Raw genomic sequence first — 22,183 nt, forward strand, 5'->3', positions numbered from 1 at the left:
TTTCTGGAGTTGTGTAAAGGATGGGTGTGCAAAGTTCCTCAACAAGCCCTAGGAGGAACTTCAGAAGGTTTAAACAATATAGCAGTACCTTGTATTCAAAGCAGGATACGCAAAGATAAAGTAAATCCAGCAGGCGATTGAGCTGCAACACTGACAGGTCCGTGAACCATTTCTGCAAGACACTTTCATCCGCATTCTTCAGCACCCACAAGAGACAGATCAGAAGGCTGCGGCTGGACTCTGTTGAGAAGGTGGAGTGCTGCCTGCCACTCTAAAAGAGACAGGTCAAGACATTTGCCACACTGTATTTCACATCCAAACACTTCAATCATCACTAAAAGGGTCTGCACCAGCTACCACCTCAGCCTAAATCATTACCGAATAGGAACAGGAGGTTTTACTAACAATCAGGAGAAACACATTTCTCTTTCTCAACCCAACAGCTCAGCAGAGCCCACAATTAGTCAAGTCACAAGACCGAAGCAGTAGTTTGAAACAAAACAATCACATTATATGAATAAGTTTCTGTTCAGGTAGCAAACATCCACGTCCCTCAAGATGCCTTTCATAACCTCCAGCAGGTTAACAGTTAAGCAGAGGGGCTCCATTCACTACCTCCTGCGTGTACCAGTGTCTCACTTTGAGTGCATGTAAAACCCAGCAAAATGGGGTCCTGATGCAGGAATAAAGGGAGGAGGGAGAAATGGAAGGGCCTGCCTGCTACCGGAATCAGAAGGCTTCCCTCCCAGGGCGGAGAACAGGGGAAATGGCCCATTTATGTCTTCAGCTAGGTGGGATTTAGATGTGGCAAGAATTTTCGCTTAGGGCTTAGAGGTCGTAAGGACCATTGCACTTCACAGAGCTTTCATCAGATTGTTTAAAAAAAGAGAATCTTTATCAGAAAAGACAATTCTTCTATTCCTGAGGTTTGTTGATTTTTACCCCTGGTTGGCATTTTATTATATCCTCAAACAACATGCAAATGTGATTTGCTCCCCCTTGTTTTTCACTCTCCGCCTCGCTGTGTAACACCCAGACACAAACTGATACGAGTCCCTACCACTCACTGATCAGCCCCACAGGACTTGCATGCGTAAATATTTGCCTGTTGACACAGACTGAGGGTCAAGGAATAGGGAGAGATGGCTTTGTACCGATGAGGCCAGTAGAAAACTGCTGGGCCGTGTGAGCTGAGGGACCGATGTTCCTGCGATGGCCATGGCAACTGTCTGGCTTATCATGCTTCCACCTTCGCTTTCATAATCATCAACAGCGACGCAGCTTGGCCTCCCTCGCTGATTGTGACTCTCTGCCAGGGAACACGTGCATGTAGTTAATCCCCAAATTCAAAGCTTCTCTCCCCAGCCTCCCTCTGCGGTGCTAGTTTCATTGAACTGTCTGGGAATGCAAACTGGAAAACATCACACTCACGGGGTCCTGCAAGTAAACAGGACTGGCAATTGTTTTAGGTCATGAAAAGCAAAGAGAACAACAATTTTCAAATGCAACCTACACAACCACAGTATCTAGAACCCTTCTGAAAACAGACCAGGTCCCATTGAACACTTCACTCCAGATCCTCACTTGCAGCTTTATTGTGTCATTAAAGTCAAAGGATGTAGAAGATTACTCCAAATTCCAAACTATTCCAGATCAGACTCCCTGCCCTCATACGAAATAACCCACCTCTGCTGCTCTTCAGGACACTGTGCAAAGCACACCTGAAACGAATTGCTGACAGAGCACATACTAAAAGGAGGAAGAGGAACTCTGCTTCTCCTTTGGAATTGTTATGAGAATTGTACAGTATGTGGGGTGACTTTTTAAGCAGGTCAGGGACACAGAGGGAGGCTGGCTAGGCATATACAGTCACCAGCCAGAAGTAAACTAGAATGCATTTCACTTCACACAAACAATTGGGCAAATGCAGCTTTTGAGTGTTAACAGGCAATGAAGACACATTTTGCAAGTGCAGATTAGGAAATGGATGTGAAACCATATCAAAGTCATAAGTCAGAAACAATCTCATCCAACAGCCAAGGGTTGTGTAGTTCCATTTCAGAACCCAAACACTCAAGTCTTGTGGGCAGACGAACATATATTCAAAGCACAGAATACAAAATACCTGTGAAGTCATACAGCTGAGGCACGGTTTCCATGATCACGCCAATCAGAGGTAGATACAGCATTGCCACCCGGGCCTTTACCTGCGGGTCAGCGTACCGCGGATCCGAGTCGTGACTGGACAGTAAATTGTGTACCATATTGATGACCTTCTTATGCAATCCAAACAAACTGTTAAAAGACAGTTGGGTCACATAGATTAGTTAATATCTTCAAAGCAAACTATACTTTGTAACTAAGTGGCTTCAAAAAAAGGAAAAAAAACCCCCGGTTTTTATTTTTAACTTCATATGGCCTGCCATCACATGTATTTTTGATCTCACATGGACTTTACAAATGGCATTGCTTTTGACTATGCCACATAAAACGTACAAAAATATCTTGTTGAGGTGCCCTCCCAATATAATGTGAACACGCTCATACTTTCCATACAAAAACAAAGCCCCAGCTACTGCTACGCTGGAGTATCAAGTCTGCTAACAACCATGAGGAAAAATTGGGGAATATGGAAAACAGGGAGGGAAACTTGAGAGCACAGTGGGTTTAGTTAAACTAGTCATTGTGTTCTTTTTTGTTTGTTTGTATTTAACACCATTTACAGAAAGAAAAGCCTCCTAAAACACAACATTGCTTTTATCAAATGATCACAACATTTCTGCTTCAGTTCCCCAACCTCCCACACAATTATTCAACCAAATGAGTAGACAGATCAGTAATTCTGAATAAAGTGTCAAAGAAATGGAGGAGCAGAAGGAAAAATAGCAAAAAACCAGCCTTCCTCATTACTAAGATGCAAACTATGGCAGGGCCCAGGCACCATCCCCTTTTGCAGGGCACCCTGCGTGAGCCTACTCAGTGCTCACGCCTAGGAAACAAAAACTCCTCTGAATCTCTCAAGGACTCGCTCTGCTGCTTTCGATTCCCTCAGCCACCACGCAGAGGCAAAACTCTCTCTGAGCAAACAGCAGGCATTTCTGTAGCCATTTGCTTCTGTAGGCAAACCAGGCCAAGAAGACAACTTTACCCCATGCACGAAGCAGCCAAGGAAGCTCACACGTTATGCATTAGCAAAACATAAGCTTCAACGTTCAGACGCGAGGAGTTAAAACAAGTGCTGAATTTCAGGCAGTATCCACTTTACCTGAAAAGTAGAGTTGAGTTCTGGTGAAAAAAGACAAGAGGGTTTGACTGGATTGTCGGGAGTTTCAAATAATGAGACACAAGTACAGGTTAGGAGGACAATAGCTAGTTGTAGCTACCCTTCTTTCCTGTGTTTTTAATCAAGTCGTAATGAGATCCTACAATTGCTTGTTTGTGTAATTAGTGAGACCCTTAAAACCTAGGAAGGGAATGCTTATTTAAGTGACTGGTTCCTTCAGATTAAGGTTAAAGAAAAGTCTTTGTATTGTTTGGAAGGAGTGGCACCTAAGCTGTGTTTCTAGCTGTTCAGGAGAAAATGTTCTGCAGGCCACAGAGAAAATACATTTAAACAAAGCAGCATAATTCAAACCTAGGGCTACATGGATTTCTTTTTCACTTTTCCAGAACAGAGCAGGTATCGTGGTGGATCGATCCATAGCGAAGAGGAGGAAATACGACCCACTAATCTTTCTGGCTGATAATGCAATTAATTGATCTTGCCACCCTCCAACTGTCCTCTGTTATCTCAGCCCGTGCCTGAATTTCTGTCAACACCGCACACTTTTGGGAAACTGACTTTTGTCACTGAATACTGAGGGCCAAATTCCAACTTTCTCACTTCTGTCCTGTAACATCAGTCAATATGGGCAACACGGGCACCACAAAATGAGCAACAATAATTATTCTGAGTTAATAACCAAAGCAGCACAGCATTGTTTGCAGAGACAATCTGTTCAGGGTCTAGCTGCTTGGATTCACTCTGTCACATTCAGCTGGTTTCCTTCATCTGCATGTTGTGTTGTCTTTTAGACTGCAAGTGCACTGGATGGGGACTGTAATGCACCGTTACTGTACAGCACCTAGCACAGAGGGATCGGATCCATAAAATGCATCACCTTCAGGCACCAGGGTACCGCAGGCTTTCCTGTCCAACTCAATCCAAAGAGCTCTTATTAAATGAGTGAGGTAAAATTCAACATATTTTGCTAATGGAGCAAGAAGAACGAGGACAGAAGAAATCTAAGGCTCTGTATCACCTACGAAGACCTAAGGCAAAGCTCTAACACAGTAAACAACTAGTTGGGCACCCCGCTCCATTCCTGCTGCAGGATAATGCAACCAGAAACAATTCCGAGCTTTTTTCAAGGGTGGTGTGTTGGTTTTGTTTAGTGCGGGTGCTGAGAATAGCAAGGTGAGAGAGCTCAATGGGCAGGCAGGAGAGAACAGAAAGTTTGTGAGGAACAAAGGCAAATATGATCAGAGACAGGACCTGATTTCTAACCAGTAAGCAGGATGTTCCTATGCCACAAAAAGGATTTCTGCAGAGAGTGTATGTGGGTAAAGATTTGCTGCTTTTTTCATTTCAGGCCAAACAAATGGGACTGCAGTGTGTTATGTACATATACAAGAAAATATTCTAATTTATGGCATCACTTTCTTCTCCAACAGGAAGAATGAATGTTTAACTCCAGGGACCTCTTGGTAAAGGGGCAGAATTAACCATGAATCATCAGCATTTGTCGACTTGGCTGATATTTCCGAGTCCACCTTGAGAAAAATGCCTGTGAGAGAACTTAGGACTGTGGAAGCAATCAATATTTTCCATTGAAACCCATTTTAAAGAGCCAAGGCAGAATACAGCCCTAAATAACACAAGTTATAGACTGGATGTCAGGACTACAGGCTACACTCCTACTTCAGAAAATTATTTGCCGCACAAGCCAGGCAAGTAATCGACAAACTCTGCATGCTTGACTCTATTTGTCTATTTATGTAACCCGCAGGGGCCTCATCAATGCATAATTTATGTTTAAAAAGAGCTGGGAGGACCACAGTAAAATACATTTTACCACCAGCAACAGAGACTTCCTAAACATTGAAAATAATTTTCTTGTTACAATTGAGAAAACTGTTTCCCTCTTAGAGCTCCAGCAGTGTCTGTATGGCAGCAGGGAACTACAGCAGGAACATTTTTCCCTTCTTCTCAGCTGGAAAAAATGTGATTGAAATCATGTTTACAGAGTTAGGGCTAAAGAAGCAAGAAATATGAGAGGTAGGGAGAAAGAAGAGGATTCTTAAAGAATTGGTTTCTTATCTTCTCAGCTCACAAATTTAAATCAATTCTGGCTGTGCCAGAACTTGCTTTGCATCCACCATTCCCTTGAAATTACAGAAAACTCTTGGGAAAAAAAAAATTGTAAAGATTTACCCTTCTGCATCAGGATCTAAAATGACAGCCAGTTCTGTTAACACAAGCCCGGCCAAATAATGCTGTTGGCGGAAAGGCACAGACAATTCAAACATATTTGCAATCTTCTGGTCTTGGACATTTGTGGAGAACCCAGAACTCTGTGAAAAAATCAAGTTTCGAAAGTTGCATAATGAAGCCCCTTGGCACAGAGAGGCAAAGCTTATGAAATACAACAGAAGCCGTTTTCAGAATTAAAGATAGTCTCACGCAAACTACCTTTTCCCTTTTTGGTTTGGATCTAGGCACAACTACTTACATCACATCCAAGCTCACTAACTCTTCTATTAATTCTGTTTGTGGTTATTGCCTTCCCACCTACAGGGCAGACATTAGGGATGTTAAGCCAAATAACCTTTAAAAGTGGATTAGTTAAACTTCTAACTCAGGTATGGATGCTCTTACTCAGGCTTAAGAAGGCTTTAATTGATTTAGTTTATGTAATTTTACAACTAATTAAGCCACCTGAACGACACACTTGCTATTTCAAATTACTTTTTCTGAGCAGGCTAGGAGGAAGCTGCAGTGCGCTAGAAACATGCTTGTTTTGTAAGAAAAAGGTAACACGGGACAAAGCGTTTCCTTCAATGGCTCATTTATGTTCACACATTTCTCCAACACAGGAGGAGATTAGGTCCCTAAGGACAGAAATATGTGTGGTCAGTCTGAGGACAGGGATATGGGCATTCTTCTTTCAATAATAAAAGATCAAACAAAGCCAAAATCTATGTGGCGGGAAAAACTAATTTCTAACTAGACACTTAAAAAAAATACTAGCAAGCAGACTGAAAATACAGGTGATGCAAGTGCCTCACATGATTTAAGTCTCAGAACAAAGCTCAGCGTGACAAGGATCCTTGTCACAGCGTACCTGAGAAGTTGCTGAAGACACAGATGGTGATGGAGATGCAGGCGGTGTGAGCAAGCTGCAGGGTAAATTCAAGGTGACGTAGTGTTCATGGCTGCAAATGATGCGAAGGAAGTCCAGCCTCAAAGATGCCAGGTTACTTGGATTCGTTAAGGAATACAGCTTTGAAGACACCTGGTAAGTTTAGCCCGTAAGACTGCAGTTAGCACCAAAGGAAAGTATAAATGCAGTACCAGCCCCACTGTCCCACCACTGCTCCCCAAAAACACTTCCAAATCTATCATTAAATGGTCACATCCACTCCCTCAGAGTGTCCTTGAGAGACCCGCTGACAAACCACGATAGCCTGAGCTCCCTCACAAAACCTTCTACTAATTTTTGGTTCAATTACTCTGAACATGGTAAGCAGAGGGAGTAATTCTTCCTTCCTGCTGCACCTCCATTCACTCAAGGGAGTTACTCCCAATTCACATTTAAGAGTGTAATCAGAGGGTGTAAACTCTGAATCACCACTGAGGATGGCTTGCTTGCTCTAAAAAGGTCTGAATAGCAGAATTCTGTGTCCATACTTCACTGTCTGTCCAAAGAAAATTAGAGTAATAGGCTATGCCATGGTTCACAGTTGTCACAATACTTATCTGCATTCACCTGTTTGTAGCAGGTCTTAATAAGAGCAAAAACAAATCCTCTGTCCATGATAGACAACAGGTCATTGAGGAAAAACGCAAGGCTAGTGTTGAGCCTTTCAACCATTTCTGTATCCTAGAGAGAAGGAAGAGAAAAATAGGAAAGAAAATGAAGAAGAGCATGCTGTACGTTTTCAAACAGCAATTCCTGGTCTAGGCAACAGCAAACATGCCGGAGCTCTGCCGCCTGAGCTCTGACCAGAGTTCAGTTTAATTGTTTGCCATTACCTTCTGAAACCGAGAGACTATATCACCGGCAATTGTGCTGACCAAAGCAGTTACATCATCCATGAAACGCTCGGGAAAACGATTCTTTCTTGGCGCATCCAGTTTGTCAGCAAAATACAAATGATGCACCATGCTCTTCACCTATAGGAATATAAATTACAACAAAGTCACTTGCAGTTGCTGTCGTTTGTGTTTTAAACTACAAACTGTAAGCCAATAAGCAAGGTGTTTCCAGTTTGCTCACCATCAGCTCGAAGAAGAACCAGGCCTGCTGCAGGGCTGCCTCCCGCACACTTCCGCTGCACACAACCCACTGTAAGGCCAGCTCTTCGTGAAAAAGCTACACGGATTCAAATCCAGAGTTAGCTCGAGCCTCAAGATCAGCTCACAAAACAGACCGCATGAGAAATGGTAGCACGGTCCATGGCAAGTGTTCCAAACAATGAGGTTAAGCAAAATAAATAACTGGGAACATGACAGCAGTGGTGGCATCCCTTAAAGAAATCCCCAAATAACAATGAAGGATGATGTTATGATATGTGATGTATGAAACGTTTCACAGCATCTTGCTCCAAAATTGAATTTCAAGTGTCAAAAGAATTCTCCACCCACCCAAAAAAAAAGTTTGGTGCTCAAATTAGTTTAATTTAAAAGTCTACCTTTCTGCCTGGTCAGATTTTTGCAGGAAAAAGAAGGAGTAAAAAGTGGACATATAAAGCCATTTGTACCAAGATGTATATTTACTGTGAGAAAGGACTTAAAACAGTAAGAAAGAAACGTGGGGCTAAGAAATAGCTTTTTGACTTCTTTTCTTGGGAGGACCACCCCACAGAGTGGACGTTGTCAGTGATCGCATTTTCATTACACAAAAAGTCAGGCATTTTGCCTTTTTGGCATTTTTTAGCAGGATCACGTCTCCTCTAAGGGAGTGCACTTTCAAAGCAACTCCCACTCACTTCCTGGAGTACCTCTGGATTAACAGCTGTATAACCGAGCGCAGCACACATCCGTAGTGCTAGCCATCTCACACATTGTAATTTTGCACACAAGAATGTGTCGTTTACATGTCTAGACAGTGCTATTCATATTTTTTGAAAGCCAGTAATAAACTGGCTCCAAACAGTATGGACATTAAATCAGACAAGCTACTCCTGATCATTTTATTCTTCCCAATTCAACTCTGTCAGAATACTTCATATTCACTACAGCCTGGATATTCAGAGGTGTTAAGCAACAGCAGTTCCTAATAACCTCGGGAAAAATCAGGCTATAAATAAAAGAATAGACTGCATCATGTTTTCAGAATGGCTTGACCTCCCTGCCCCACAATATCAATCGTCTTCACTGAAATCTACCTTTTTAGTTGGTAATCGTCCTGTTAATGTTTGTAAGAAACTTGACGTCTCAGTGTGCGAAGACATACGATTACAACTTCGATCCGTAGCCTACGGAGTGGAGATGAATGAATGATGACAGGACATTAAAGTTTGCCGTGGATGGGTTTTGCAGCTCAAGGACAATGTACGTTTACAAAAATACTGTTCCAACTGTAGGCTTTTACTGTCTTTACATCTTTTTATGCATTCCCAAACTCTTATTCATTTACAGATCTGGTTTAAACGAAACGACAGTACTTTTTATCGTTTTAAGACATACAGGCTAGTTAAATAACTGCATGTTCTTATGCACAAAGACACTTAATGCTGCAAAGCATGAAACTTTTTCATCATTTTATTTTATCAACATGCATATGTCAAGGAGGTAATACTTGTCATTTCAGTCCATACCTCTCAATCTACCAGAGACCAAGCACGTGGGGATGTACCCCAGGGCGACGCGGCTACTGGCACAGGGAATGAGAAAATTACTGAAGTTCTGTTTCTGATGGAAATCATGTCCCATGAGTGCAAGAGAACTCACAAAGAATACTTCTGGAAGCTGGATAAACTTGAAAGGAGGTACAGTTGAGAGGTACGTTCAAGGCAACCATGCAGTGGAAAGCAGCAGGCAACGGGGGCTAAATAAGTGAAGCCTTTCTGACTGAAGCTGCTATAAAGTTTTCATACTTTGCAACACAAAACAGATAGAATTGGCCCTAGCAAGTCACTGCTTCCAGCACGCAAATTTACATGTTTTAAGAGAGAATTTTACATGTGTACCAATTCTGGTTTAACAATATTCCACTCAAACAATCATGAAGGATTACTTGACTATGAATACTAAATGATTGATGAAAATGGCAAAATGGTTCACAACGTCAAAAGAAATGGCAAACATGGACAAAATTATGAAGCTGTGATTAATGTTCCCACTTAGAAATGTGTTCCACCTGAAGCTGAAAGTAGTGTTAGAGAGAGAGAGAGAGAAAAAAAAAAAAAAAAGAAAAGAAAAGCAGTCACAGCATTTACATTTCACAGACCAGCAACCACTGAAATGAAAGAAGGGGACACGTTCACGCATTTTGAGGTCTTTCATGCAGTGTGGTGAGGTGGTGGGGGAGAAGATGCTAATTTGTAAAATAAAACTCACAAAGTTTTCAGGGAATAAATAAATAATAAAAGGAAACAAACCACCAAAATCAGAGTATACACTGAAAGGCAGATACTCTACAGGGAAACATCAGGGAAAACAAAGCCAGAAAAACCTCTACCGAAGACACCACCTGTGTTGGCTCTGCACTTGGGCTGGGGTTGGATCCCCATGGGGCTGCTTTTGGACCACCAGTGTTTACCCAGGAATTGGAGCGGTCTAAACCCTGGGCATGTAATAGAAAGCAGTTGGGAAAGGAAAGAAATATTACATGTTGCATGCCATACAGTAGTCAAAGTTCAGTCCTTAAAAGCAATCAAACTGGGTAGACTGCAAACACATCACCGGTTAGCGCCAGTAAAGCAGCCTGAATTCTCAGGTGTCTGTTGAGATATTTTAGTCCAGAGGATTATTTTTTTATACCTCATCACACACATACATCATCACATTAATACTGTCACAGCTCTGGTCCAACCTGAAAAAATCTCACTTTGATCAGTTCAAACCCATTCACTTCAGTGATGGAGCCAGCTCAGATTGACAGTGTGACAGAGGAAAACTGGTGCACAGACATGAAAACCACAAAGGATGCTCCCTGAGGTTTCCAGCACTTTTAAGGTAGACTACTTGTTAGCCACAGTTTATAAGCTCTACTCCTATGGAAATGCTGAAAAACTTTGAGGAGACTGACTGTCAGCTCTCACAAGGTTTCCAACACATGGAATAAAAATTCAGCGCCACTGGTAGAGTAGCCCTGTGAACAGGATTTCATATGGACACTCAGACATTTCTCTGGGCAGTGTGGCAAGGAGAGGAAAGAGCACAAACTTCTTCTGTACCAACCTGCGGTGCCAAGCAAAATATCTGGAAAATCACCCTGCTTTTTAAAAGCTCCATCTAGTTTATAGTCCAAATTCTACTCCTGTGATGGATCATATGGCAAAATTGCTGCGGATCCCTCCTCTCTCTCTGCTCCCTTCTCCTCTCAAGCCACTCAGAAAGAAGAAAAGGAAAAAATTAGATATGTTTGTAAGTCAGGCTGCTCCCAAGACAGTGGGATGCAGTGGACTTTCCTGGGTTCCATGAACTAGCTCTAATGGAGAGGCAGTTTTGCAATGCCAGAACCAAATCATGGCTACTTACAAATTCCATACATCAGCTTCGACCCTCACCTGAGAGAAAGCTTTCATCCTAGCTTTTGTGCTAATTTAGGGCTTTTTCCCAATACATAAAGCAAAGGTGCAGCCCATTTAATCACAGTGATTATCATCAGCTGCAGAGTCCACCAAGTCTTACAATCTATTTCTCTCAGCAAAGAAAAATCCACCTCAAGGTTGAACCCAGCGTGAGAGCTGTAACCTGGGATTCGAACCATTAATCCACTGAGCTATCCTCTATGCAGAATACAGCAATGCTGTAATTTTGCTTAAGGTGTCCAATAAAAAAAAATACTGAACACACATAAGGAGAGTGCTTTAATCTCAATTACTTTTTGGAAGAAATAAATCAAAGCGCTCTGCCCTGCTCAGACCCATAAACATGCTTTATTTTGCTCGCAGTGAATTAAAGTCGAAAGGACTTTCCAGAATGCTGAACCAAGCTCCTGTTTTGTAACACCAGGTCTAATTTTGAAAACACCTTTATCACACTCATGGGTCTGCTCACAAGCTTTCTAATCATGTCACTCTGGTTTTGAGGATAAAGTTAAACCTATACTGTGTTTGCAGAAGCAGAAGTCATTTTGTAAAAATCTGAAAAGGGAAAGATTCTTCCCTCTTTGGAAAACGAAAAAGTGCAAGAGCTGCTTCTTGTTTGGCAGAGTCACTCAAAAGTTTACAAAACTCCTGTTTAATTCTGTTCTATCTCTGGGGTTCAACGTGCAGCTGCATCTGTGCAGGAACATAACACACAGTTGTGAAAAGCCACTGTTGGAGCAATGAAACTCCAAAATATTTTCTGTTTTTTTCCCAGCACATCTCCAACATTCCAGGAACATTTAAAGTGTAAAATCTCATCATAGGTCTTTTTAGACACTTAATAAATTTGCTTTAGTAGAGAATAAAATTTATATGGCCTCAATTCACAAATGAAGCCAAAATAAGTGACAGACCTAAAACCTCCTCTGTTATGAAAATAAACAGAAATCTTCCAAATCCTGTAAAGGAGATGACTATTTGAATTTTCAGAATTAAGTAAGAAGTTGAAATAGGGAAGACTTAAAGCATATTTACCAAACCCATAAAATATCTTACATCACAATAAAAAACAATACAGGACTGGACTCCAAAGACTTCCATCAAACAACAAAACACTGTTTTTTCTCTTTAAAGCAAAACGCCTCCCACGATAGATTCTAATTCGAAGTTCAGGTTCTCTATTTGGATATCTGTGCTTAAGCTATTACTTGGAGTAACAGAATAGGAGTTTTTGCACCATTTTACTCCTTTCAGCATCTCAATAAGTGTCTTATTTTTGTCTACCAAATATTAACAAGCAGAAATAATTATGTTCAACCAAAACTCTGTATAGTCAGACTGAGCTTACTTTCTCATGCTCAGGCTACCCTAAATGAAACTTTTCCCTTAACAAGTATTCACAGAATAGGGTTTTCTTTAAAGCCTGGAGTACATCGCTAGAAGAAAATCTCTCTTCGTTTTGTATTGTGACATTATTCACTAAGCCAGCATGTGTTACATCCCTGATAGCCTGTGCAAATTCCATATGCACATCAGCACCTATGGCATTTCACAAAAGGTCAGGGTTGTTTAATTAGCAAGCTACTGAAGTGGTCTTTAAAATATTTTAAGACTTCCAAGTCCAAACTTTGATGTAAGAAATTTTTTGCCTGCCCACACTTCTTCAGCCTCTTAATTGGTCAGCTAATCATGTTGTTACCAATTTTAAATTGGTAATTGCTTTCTCAAACTATATTTTTCTTACTCTTCTAAAACCCAGGACCAACCAGTGTCAAACCTGTCTCGTCAGGCTGATGGCTTTATTAACGAATTAGGTCACTGATCTTCCAAAGTACTGAACGTAACAGCTCTCTGAAGGGGCTCAGAAATTCATAGAATCATAGAATGGTTAGGGTTGGAAGGGACCTTCAAAGGTCATCTAGTCCAACCCCACTCTGTGCTGGAGAGTGAAGGGTCACAGGTGGGAAAGTGTCTCATCTTGGTGTAAGTTATCACTGATTGAAGATTACAAAAGAGAACCCCAAACAAGCTAAGGCACCTCTCTCAGGGAAGAGAATTACCAACACAGCAGATTTGCCCTGACTCATCCCACCTATTTTAGGCACAAAACCGAAGTGCTCAAACTGGGACTGCAGCAGTGCTACATACTAGGAGGTCACCAGAGCGGAGGATGCATACACTGAGCCCTTAAGAGCCAGAGTGAGGCCATGCCAGATGCTCTGCACTAATGTGCCCACACTGGAAAGTCACTGTTAGGTGTGGGGAGTCACTGTGGGTGCAGAGTTAGCACACCAGTTCAGTTGGCCAGACTACGGCTCACTCACTAACCGTCTGAAATCCTCTCTGGCCCATGCAGGGACTAGGAATATTCCCACTCCGTGCAAGACACCTGCTCTGGACATAAGTAGTAGAGAAAGCATCTGAGCAGCCGTTAGTGCTGAATGCAGAGGAGAAGAGAGAGTTTTGGTTTAGGAGGTAAGAGTGGGATCACAGGGTGGCAAGGTAGGGGATGCGAGGTTTGAGGAGGCATAGCAGAGCTGCTCAGAGGATAAAGCTGCTGGCCATGTGAAAAGTGAGGCAGTAGAACCATTCTTGTCCTACTACTCTTGGGGAGACAAGTCCAGAAGGACTCTTGCCCCTAGCCACCACCCTTGTGGAAGTAACACTGCCAGGATGGTCTCCAGCAAGTCAGAGAGATCAGCAACTACTTTCAAGAAGCGGAGTTTCAGTAGTGTTATCAGCAACTGCCAGAAAAAGCCTGAGAAGGGGCCATTAGTAAGGACATCTTTTCATAGAAAAAAAAAAAATCACAAAAACTTCCCCGTTATTTCTTTAAAGATTAAATAAAAGGTGCTGACGTTCCTGTAAGACCCTCAGCGGTGCATGTGTACCTTACTGCCAATGATTGAGCGAACTTCATCGTCCGGCGAGGTGGGGGTCCCAGATATATCTGGGTTGCTGTTGCTGAGGCTCCGTGAGCGGTTCAAGTTAAGGCTTGCCGGTCGGACAGCTGATCGAGCCATGGTGGCATAATGCACTGATCCCCCCAAGCCACCGGGACCTATGGGGTCGAACAAAATAACATCCTGTTAGACCATCAATCAGAGCCTTGATCCCATGCTGCTTTACTCCAGCCTGATGCAGCAAACCTTTTGGATAACCAGCAGGTCTGGCCCGTAATGAAATCTTCCCCGTGCCTTCCCCTGCCTGGTTCTCCAAGGCAAGCAGCAGGGAGAAAGGGACGGGATTAAAAGGCTCATTTATCCACCGATCTGCGGGAAGCAGGAAGCTCCCTGTGGATTTAGGCAGCCAGTGTGAGGTATGCCTTTAGCTAAAGGGATGTTTGCCAGACCTCAGACTCGAAAACCACCAAAGAACCGGGCACAATTTCAGGTATACAACCTTCGCAACCCCTCTCAGAGGTTTTCCACCCCATGCAAGAAGCAAGTGCTGTGCACAACAGTCCTTCCAAAGCCTAGATTTCTGTGGCTGTCATTCACATTGTCTCTTCCTTCATGCAGATCTATCTCTTGTTCTCAGCAGGGGTGGAATTAATTTGTTTCCCTCCTGTGCCCAGACATGCGTTTTCAAGAGTTTCACACTCTTTTGCCGATGTTATCAACTTTTGCTGAAACTGGATGAAAGTCAGAGTACTAGCAAACAAGACTGGGAAGCAGGCAAGCCAACAAGTGTACCACATCTGCCTACTTGCCACAGAAAACAAAGCTAAAAAACCCAAATATTTTGCCATAATTTAGCTTCATGATCTTTCAGCAGTGACACTGTTATTTAAGATCATCAAACAGTTAAATCTCTGACGTGGCTAACTGTAATTAAACTCACCTTGTAAATGGCTATACTGGATCATAGAGAAAGTTAATAACAGGGCTTAGCAGGGAACCAGCCATGCAGTTGGGAGCTCAAGAGCATCTGCCAGCAAGTAATTTCTGCTTGCTTTTAACAAACTGTGACTTGAAATCAAATGAAAAAAGAGCTACCTGGTGACGGTGAGTTGGGATAAGTATTTGGTAGGCGAAAAACATAATAAATATAGGAAGCAAGGAGGCTGTTTCTGCCATGCTGGTCCTGGTTTCCATCCAAGTTCTTGTGAAGTCTGTTTATGATTGATGCCATCGCTTCAAAAGATGCTTGGCCCAGGTTAACTGAAAGCAGTAAGTGAGGAGTTTGGTTTAGACTGCAGCAGTACCCATGAGCAAATCCTAAAAGTGCAATTTCGTCCACCTTCTAAAGGATAAATGGTGAAGCTTGTTAAAAGTACAGCAAGTATTTCCCATTAAAAAAATGGACCTGGTATTTGAACCAGGTCTAAAAAACAGCTTGACAGGAAGACAGGTGTTGCAGTGATAAGCTTCCACTTTTATTAATAACAAATTTAATGAATTTAGGTCTGATTTCCGGAATCAGACCAACTTTGATCATCAGCTGCAATGGTAAAAAGATCAAGTCCTTGTTTAATTGATGGATATTTATCATACTTTTCTCAGTTAATTATTTCCTCTATTTAAGCCTTAGCCAAAACACAAACTATATCAAGAAGAACAATCTCACTCTGTTTTGGAAAAAAAATCTGTTCTAAAAATGAGCACAGAAATCTACACATGAACTAAGGTAGATATTCTAAACAAATTAGGGATGAAGCAGACAGCAGCTGCAGACTGTAAATCTTAGTTTTTTTAAAAACTAGACACTAATGTCCTCAAAGCTCCACATAGATAAACTAAACCAATACAGAACACTTAAAGAGTGAAAGAGATTTAAAATACTCTTCCCCAGAAAAATAACATTTCTAAAATAAACTATTGCTATTTTTAAAGCAGTTAGATACCTATATTCCATCACCTTCAAACTCAGGCTTCCTACAAAAATTCCCAACTGCTATTTTAAATACTAAGGAGCTAATCCTGACTTCCACTTGAGATTTTTTGTACTGCCAGAGCATAGCCCCATAATAGGGAGCAAAAGGAATGATTATTCATGCTGACAGTATCAGATCTACGATAGCTAGAGGAACACACAGCATCTGTATCTTCATATCTTACCTACTTCAAGATTTTCCAAGGTGACTAGTAAGGTGGAAATTCTTAAGTTTCTGAAAGTCCGTATGGAGACACCTTAACAGGCTCCAGCGCTAAGAAAACGCTGAGCATCCAGCTCAGGAAAATCAGGTCCCTTTATGGTGTCTCAACTTGGACACCAAATTACTAGTCAGTCTTGGAAACCTTTGTATTAAATATTGCTCCTGTGTATATCACCGCCGATCTGGATGCCAGCATGTTTTATTTTGAAGATACATGGTATATTAGTGGCACTAAAATAAAGCATAAAAATGGACTTTTTTTATTTCTACATAAATATGATAGAATTGGAAGTGTCAAACTTTCAGCTTTGTAATTCTCTATAAAACTTAAATAGAATACCTATTTGGCCTGCAATGACAGGAGGTCTTACTACCAGAAGAATCAGTTTGTCAAGCAGGAGATGAAGAAATCGCACTACCGGCTCCAGTTGAGAGGAATTTAAAGCTGAAATGCTGCTCTTCAGTTCATTTTCCAAGTTGTTTTCCATAATTCTCATGTCTCCTATTCGCACAGGGAACATGTGCTCATCCAGAGCATGGACAAGTGCAAAGAACTTGTCAAGATAAGGGTCCTACACACAAGCAAAGAAACCAACAATCAGCAAGAAGCTCCAAAAGTACCTCCACTTTCTATGGATTTGTACCTCATGGATGGATTCTCTCCCTCGTTCTTCTATCTGACCACTTAATTTCACAAAACTAGCAGAAACTCAACATCTTTGAGAGCAGTGCCCATATGTTTAATTCAACTGAAACCAGACGACATTCAGAAGTTGGGAGGACAAAACTAGAGGACCCACAGACTGCATATTCTTAGAAAAACAGACAAAAATGCACTAAAATAATGTTACTATTTACAACACAAATAGAAAACACAAAAAACATCAAATGATATACTGGGAATTAATGAAACAAAAGTTAAATCATTCCTCAAAATGATCGTCATCTTTCTTTTCAGATCAAAGAAAGACAGACGAAAAACACATGGACAAACAAAAGAAGCAGAGGGGAAAAGGAAAAACAAGAAAACATCATATGCCTGGACTGCATGTTAGATCTGTTGTATTTAACACAACAGTCTGAGGTTTGAAAACACTGTTGGCCATTCACCTCCTGTGAATAAAGGCCAAACTGCTCACATTTTAAAGCAGAACTTCTCAGATATACTCACAACAGAATGTGGAATAACAGGTCTGCTGGCTCAGAACTGAAAATGAGATTGTAATTTCACTACAAGCAATTATTTTACTCTTCACAACATTAACTTTGACAGCGTTTCAACTGTCAAAAGACTATCAAACTCGTTTTATTGCAATGATTGCTCTTAACATTTACCTGAGTGTGGAGGGATGATACAGCAACAACTTCTACGTTGAAAACCCCTTTGTGATTATCCACCCACTTCATTCCCGGGAGCGGAACCTGCAGGTTAACAGAAACATGAGTGAGGATGCGACAGAATGCAGAGCTAGGGCACTTCTAATTACAATTGCCATTTCTGTTCATTTTATCGTCAGATCACACACACGTACCCACACACAAACACACACACACCTGTGTAACATTAACAGCATTTAAGAAATAAATAGCCTAAGAATTAAAAGTACACATGCACGTGCACACACACACGTTTATATGTACGTGTACATTCTTTCACTTTACAACAGAAGTATTCTCCTGCTGATTTTCAGCATGAAGAACAACTCACCTCTGGAGAAAGCACCGAATAAGCCTGTGGTGGTTTTTCCAATGAAACAGGTAGGCAGAACTGACCAGTCTTTAACCGTCCATTCTGAAGCATCGGTATCCACTTTAAGGAGAAGGAATTAACAAAAGAAAAAAAAAAAACCACACACTTCTTAAGGTTTTCTTGAATTTTGCAGGCTTGACTGTCAAATTCTACAATGGCATATGAGTTGACAGTGATGCTAAACAAACTGCAAACAAAGGCGTTATGAGAATATCCTGTGCTGAAAAGCATAAAGACAGAAAGACACTCACGGTGTATCCAACTGGAGTCTCCAGGGGAGTGTTTTGTTTTTGTTGGCAACTGACATGGTAGAAAGTAAAAAGCAGGTGGTGGTGATCGGTTAAAGTGGCTGGAAGTTTAATCTTGATTTCCTCATGAAAATCAGGCGATCTGTGCAGAGACCAGACCCTCAGCTGAGTCATCGATACAAACAGTGTGGTTTACTATCTTATGCTCAAGACCAAATTCTTTGAGTTAAAGTATCTGGAGGGAAAGAAGCATATGGACTATCCCAAGGGATTAAAGCTTCACTTTCTGATCACCAAGGACTGAAAAAACTTTGCATATGCATTTATAGTCCACAAAACCTGAAAGTGGCAGCCCCCTCCTCACACAGGCACTCTGAACTGCGCTGCTCCCCATGAGCAGCAGACTCTTGTCTCAAGGTGGAGATCGCCACAACCGCTCACCTGCAGGACACGACTCTCTCCCTGGTACATCTCTCCCTAGTACAGCTACGACTACCAACATGTTAAGGCCAGATTTAGCGCTCCTTACCCCAGCTGCAATTAAATTATTTTCAAGACCAAGTACTTCCCATTTGTAAGTAAAGTCTAAAAGGCTCCAGCAAAATCATGAAGCACATGCTAACATGAGTTTATAACACATGCTAATATGAGTTTATAATGTAAATCTTCGTGCCTATTAACTTGAAGCTTGTACTTACAGCATCTGCTGAGCTGGGCTATGTGCTCAGGGTCACAGTCCCTGACACAATGCTCTTGATGTGCACCAGAACAAAGACTCTGGCTCCTACTTATGGCAAAACTCTAAGGACAGTATCAACTGGCACTGCAGTTGTTGTGGGTGCTATGCAGATAGTCATTGTTAAATAATTAACACTGAGACAGAGTCACTGGTAAGCTACTCCACTTTCACACTGGTAAAACCTCCTTTGTGTGGAATCCTACTATCCATATGGGGTCATGTCCTTTCACAAGCTCTCATGTGTTTTACCTGTTGTGATATACTACAGCTGTGTATGCTTCTTTGGAAAATTCAGGGCAGCTAGATTTGCCAAAGATGACCTGCAAAAAAAGACAAAAAAAAAAATTATCCACCTATAAAACTGTGCCAAGAGTTTGTTCCATAATCCTGTAGAGACATTTACAGCACCATTCACGAGTCAGTGCAGCTGCGTACGGTTACACCTGCTTGTTACGTGCCCCTTCACTTACAGGCAACGTTGTATGCAGTCACTGAAGAGTTCACATTTTTCATAATCCCAGCTACACGTGCACACAGATATGGCTGAAAAACTGATGAATGTAACCACCCCTGTGCAGATCTTCACCACTGCTGGCCCTGAACACAAGTATTACCACCACCTTTAATTTCTTTGACATGGAAGGAAAATGCTATTCCAAACACACGGGTGTCCACTGCAAACACGTCAGGTTAAAATACTGGCTACTAAATTGTTACTTTGCAAATCCTATACAAATGTGCTCTTTGTTCTGAAATACTGTCATTTTATACTCCCCTGAACTTGTTAATTTGAAATGTATTTCAGCGAGGTTTTCTTTAACACAGGGATTTTACGACTGCAGCCTTACAGACAGGCAGCATTCACACAGAGCTGTGCCCTCACCGGCATAGCGTTGCTTGGGTCCTCTCCATACATGAACTGGACTTTTACAGTGATATTCCTGGCAGATCCTTGGCGGTTGGCGAAGTTAAGGCTCTGAGGATAGACATAAAGAAGATTCCTGCAAGAGACAAAGGCATCGAGTGAGCATCTCTGTGTGAGAAAGAGAGGGTTCACACCTTTATTAATGCTATTATTTAACCTCAACCTTCACTGGGAGGGGACACATTTTGTAGGCCTCTTCCAGGTCCGTTTCTCCAAGTTTACGATTACTTTAAACACAACACCGACGAGATGCAAAATTCTGCAATGCTTTCCATCCTCTTAGCCCTGCTGAGCCCCTGCCAACAAAGGGCCAGCTGGATTCATACGTTAGCAAAACTGCCCACTACAAGCCCCCACCCGCCCTATGAGTAAGTAATTTATACCACAGAAAGTCCCCTGCATGTTCCCATAAAGAGAAAAAAAAAGACAGTAGCCTCTGAACCATTCCAGTTAACATACTCAATTATTCAAAGGAAATAGACTTTCTTTTGCCCCTAAACAAGTGTATGAATTATTATACATCTTTTAAGAGTCAGCCTGGAAGTCCCCTGTCCATGCCCCACACAGCCCTGCCCCCCAGACCAGCATCGTTCCCCCTCAGACACCCTGGCTCCAACGGCTCCAACACGAGGGACCGGGAGCAATGCTCACCACAGGCAGCCCCGGGGACAGGTGAGAGGTTCGTATCGCTGCCCTGTGTCTGCTAGGGATGAAAGACTGGCGTGCTGCAGTTTGCCCAAACACTGAAGCAACCAATTCAGTAACAAGCCCTGGCTCATAAGGCAGGAGGTAAAAGAGGGTCCCTTCCCTTCTGTCCCCCTCCAGGAACTACTCCATGAATTTGAACACAATTTGTAAGCAGTTTCCAACTGATCCTTTTCCCGGAGAGACAAAACAGATGGGCACAGAAGACTGAAGAGAGGAGCACAGCAGGACAACCATTTAAGTACAATAAAGCAGTCGCTACAGAGTGCTGGCAACAGTAGACTGCAAACAAAAAGACTTTTTTTGATTGTGAGGAGAGGAGTAATTTGATTTCTCAGTGAGGGCACCTGGTGCCTTTTTAGATGCCATGGGCATCCAAAACACCTGCGCTGGGCTAGCAGTGGGTCACTCTCGTGGATGAGCAGCTGGAAAGGTGGCCTGCCCTAGGCTGCCTGGAATTGTGCTAGATGTCAACGTCTCAGCAAATGAATCCCACCCGAGGACGTGGTTCTGACAGCAACTCCACTTTCACCCCGATACCCATGGGTACTCCCATCTATACAGACATGGGCCAATGCTGGTCCTGAGGAGTTCTCTAAAGCCTCTGAAGAAGGAACTTCCTCCAGGTCAGCACCTATGCACAGCAGTCCAGCTGTGCAGCTCCAGAGGGCTTTCCAGGGCAGCACTGCAAAGTCAGGCTCCTTTTCACGCTCCAGGCAGAGGAATAAGCTTAGCTGGCACGTGGGAATTTCCTCCCTTTCAAGTCCTTCATGGTGAATGAAGTTTTTGAATCCCATCTCCATTGGTCACTTTGCCTAATCAACATGCTCTTAGTATTTCAGAGGGGTCCTGCGCCTTTTTTGTGACTCTACTAAATTACTTTGCTCTGGCATGAATACATTTGCTCCTTGATGTTCTTTTTAAAATGAAAATGGATATGAAAATTTACTCTAACATGTACATCGCTCATAAAACTTTTATTAAGTATTATTAGTGCTTAAGAGAAGGATTTAATGTATTTGTGAAGGCAGGCTGCAGGATCCCTGTATTAAACGCACTCTTATGCTTGCGACTGATTTACGCTGAAGAGCAGAGATGAGCCTAAACCAAGCTCGCAGTTCTGCCACCTCTTCTGCCAGGGGCTGGCCTGCTGGGAGCAAAGAAGACATTTCACCAATTTGATGGCACTCTAGAAAGAGGGTGCTAGAGACCTGCAAGCAGGGCTTTAGCTGTATTTATTGCAACCAGCGCTGGAGCTACAGGTTGTCCCTCTGTCCCCTGTCACGTGAAAAGCTCAGAGGACAGCTATCCTGGATTTCATTAGGACGAAGCTCGTGTTGCTTACGGGGAGTTCTGATGCGCAGATCCCATTGTAAGACAGGGGGAAGGGCTGGATGCTTGCTCCTGTTCAGGCAGCGTCTTTCCAGAGGGTTTTCCATTACAGGCATCATCCTTTTGTTGAGAATTTCATATAGAGAGGGGGAAAAATGCCCCTGCTTGCACATCAGAACGTGACCCCAAATGAAAAATCCTATTTTACCTTACTCTACGAAGGTAAAAGCCACAGCTCTTCCTGTCTGCTATAAGCACAGCTCCAGGAGCCATGGAAAGAAGCTGATGGCTGAAAAACTGATAGAAATGTTACAGATGTCTTCAAGGAACTGATGCCCCTGTCTAACAGCCACCCTGGGAAGCCAAA

General features: G+C 42.3%; 1 protein-coding gene across 4 annotated transcripts in view; it reads right to left on the reverse strand.

Annotated features, from left to right (window-relative positions):
• DOCK7 (dedicator of cytokinesis 7) overlaps window positions 1-22,183 on the reverse strand; it is a 100,127-nt gene that overhangs the window by 24,255 nt on the left and 53,689 nt on the right. For 2 of the 4 annotated variants that reach the window (XM_086753100.1, XM_086753099.1), the window contains exons 15-32: window positions 19,738-19,855; window positions 19,104-19,174; window positions 18,119-18,257; window positions 17,826-17,927; window positions 17,453-17,539; window positions 16,458-16,689; window positions 15,018-15,182; window positions 13,911-14,080; window positions 9,957-10,049; window positions 8,650-8,739; window positions 7,539-7,634; window positions 7,295-7,435; window positions 7,029-7,142; window positions 6,384-6,554; window positions 5,474-5,613; window positions 2,126-2,295; window positions 1,155-1,309; window positions 89-271 (exon numbers count right to left, since the gene is read on the reverse strand). In XM_086753100.1, coding sequence (XP_086609226.1) covers window positions 89-271; window positions 1,155-1,309; window positions 2,126-2,295; window positions 5,474-5,613; window positions 6,384-6,554; window positions 7,029-7,142; window positions 7,295-7,435; window positions 7,539-7,634; window positions 8,650-8,739; window positions 9,957-10,049; window positions 13,911-14,080; window positions 15,018-15,182; window positions 16,458-16,689; window positions 17,453-17,539; window positions 17,826-17,927; window positions 18,119-18,257; window positions 19,104-19,174; window positions 19,738-19,855 — 2,437 coding nt within the window. The remainder of the gene's footprint in view (window positions 1-88; window positions 272-1,154; window positions 1,310-2,125; window positions 2,296-5,473; window positions 5,614-6,383; window positions 6,555-7,028; window positions 7,143-7,294; window positions 7,436-7,538; window positions 7,635-8,649; window positions 8,740-9,956; window positions 10,050-13,910; window positions 14,081-15,017; window positions 15,183-16,457; window positions 16,690-17,452; window positions 17,540-17,825; window positions 17,928-18,118; window positions 18,258-19,103; window positions 19,175-19,737; window positions 19,856-22,183) is intronic. The other 2 variants (XM_086753098.1, XM_086753097.1) reach the window with 1 other exon arrangement.

This window comes from Chlamydotis macqueenii, chromosome 8 (genome assembly GCF_036417535.1).
Source record: "Chlamydotis macqueenii isolate bChlMac1 chromosome 8, bChlMac1.mat, whole genome shotgun sequence".
Classification (NCBI taxonomy): Eukaryota; Metazoa; Chordata; class Aves; order Otidiformes; family Otididae; genus Chlamydotis; species Chlamydotis macqueenii.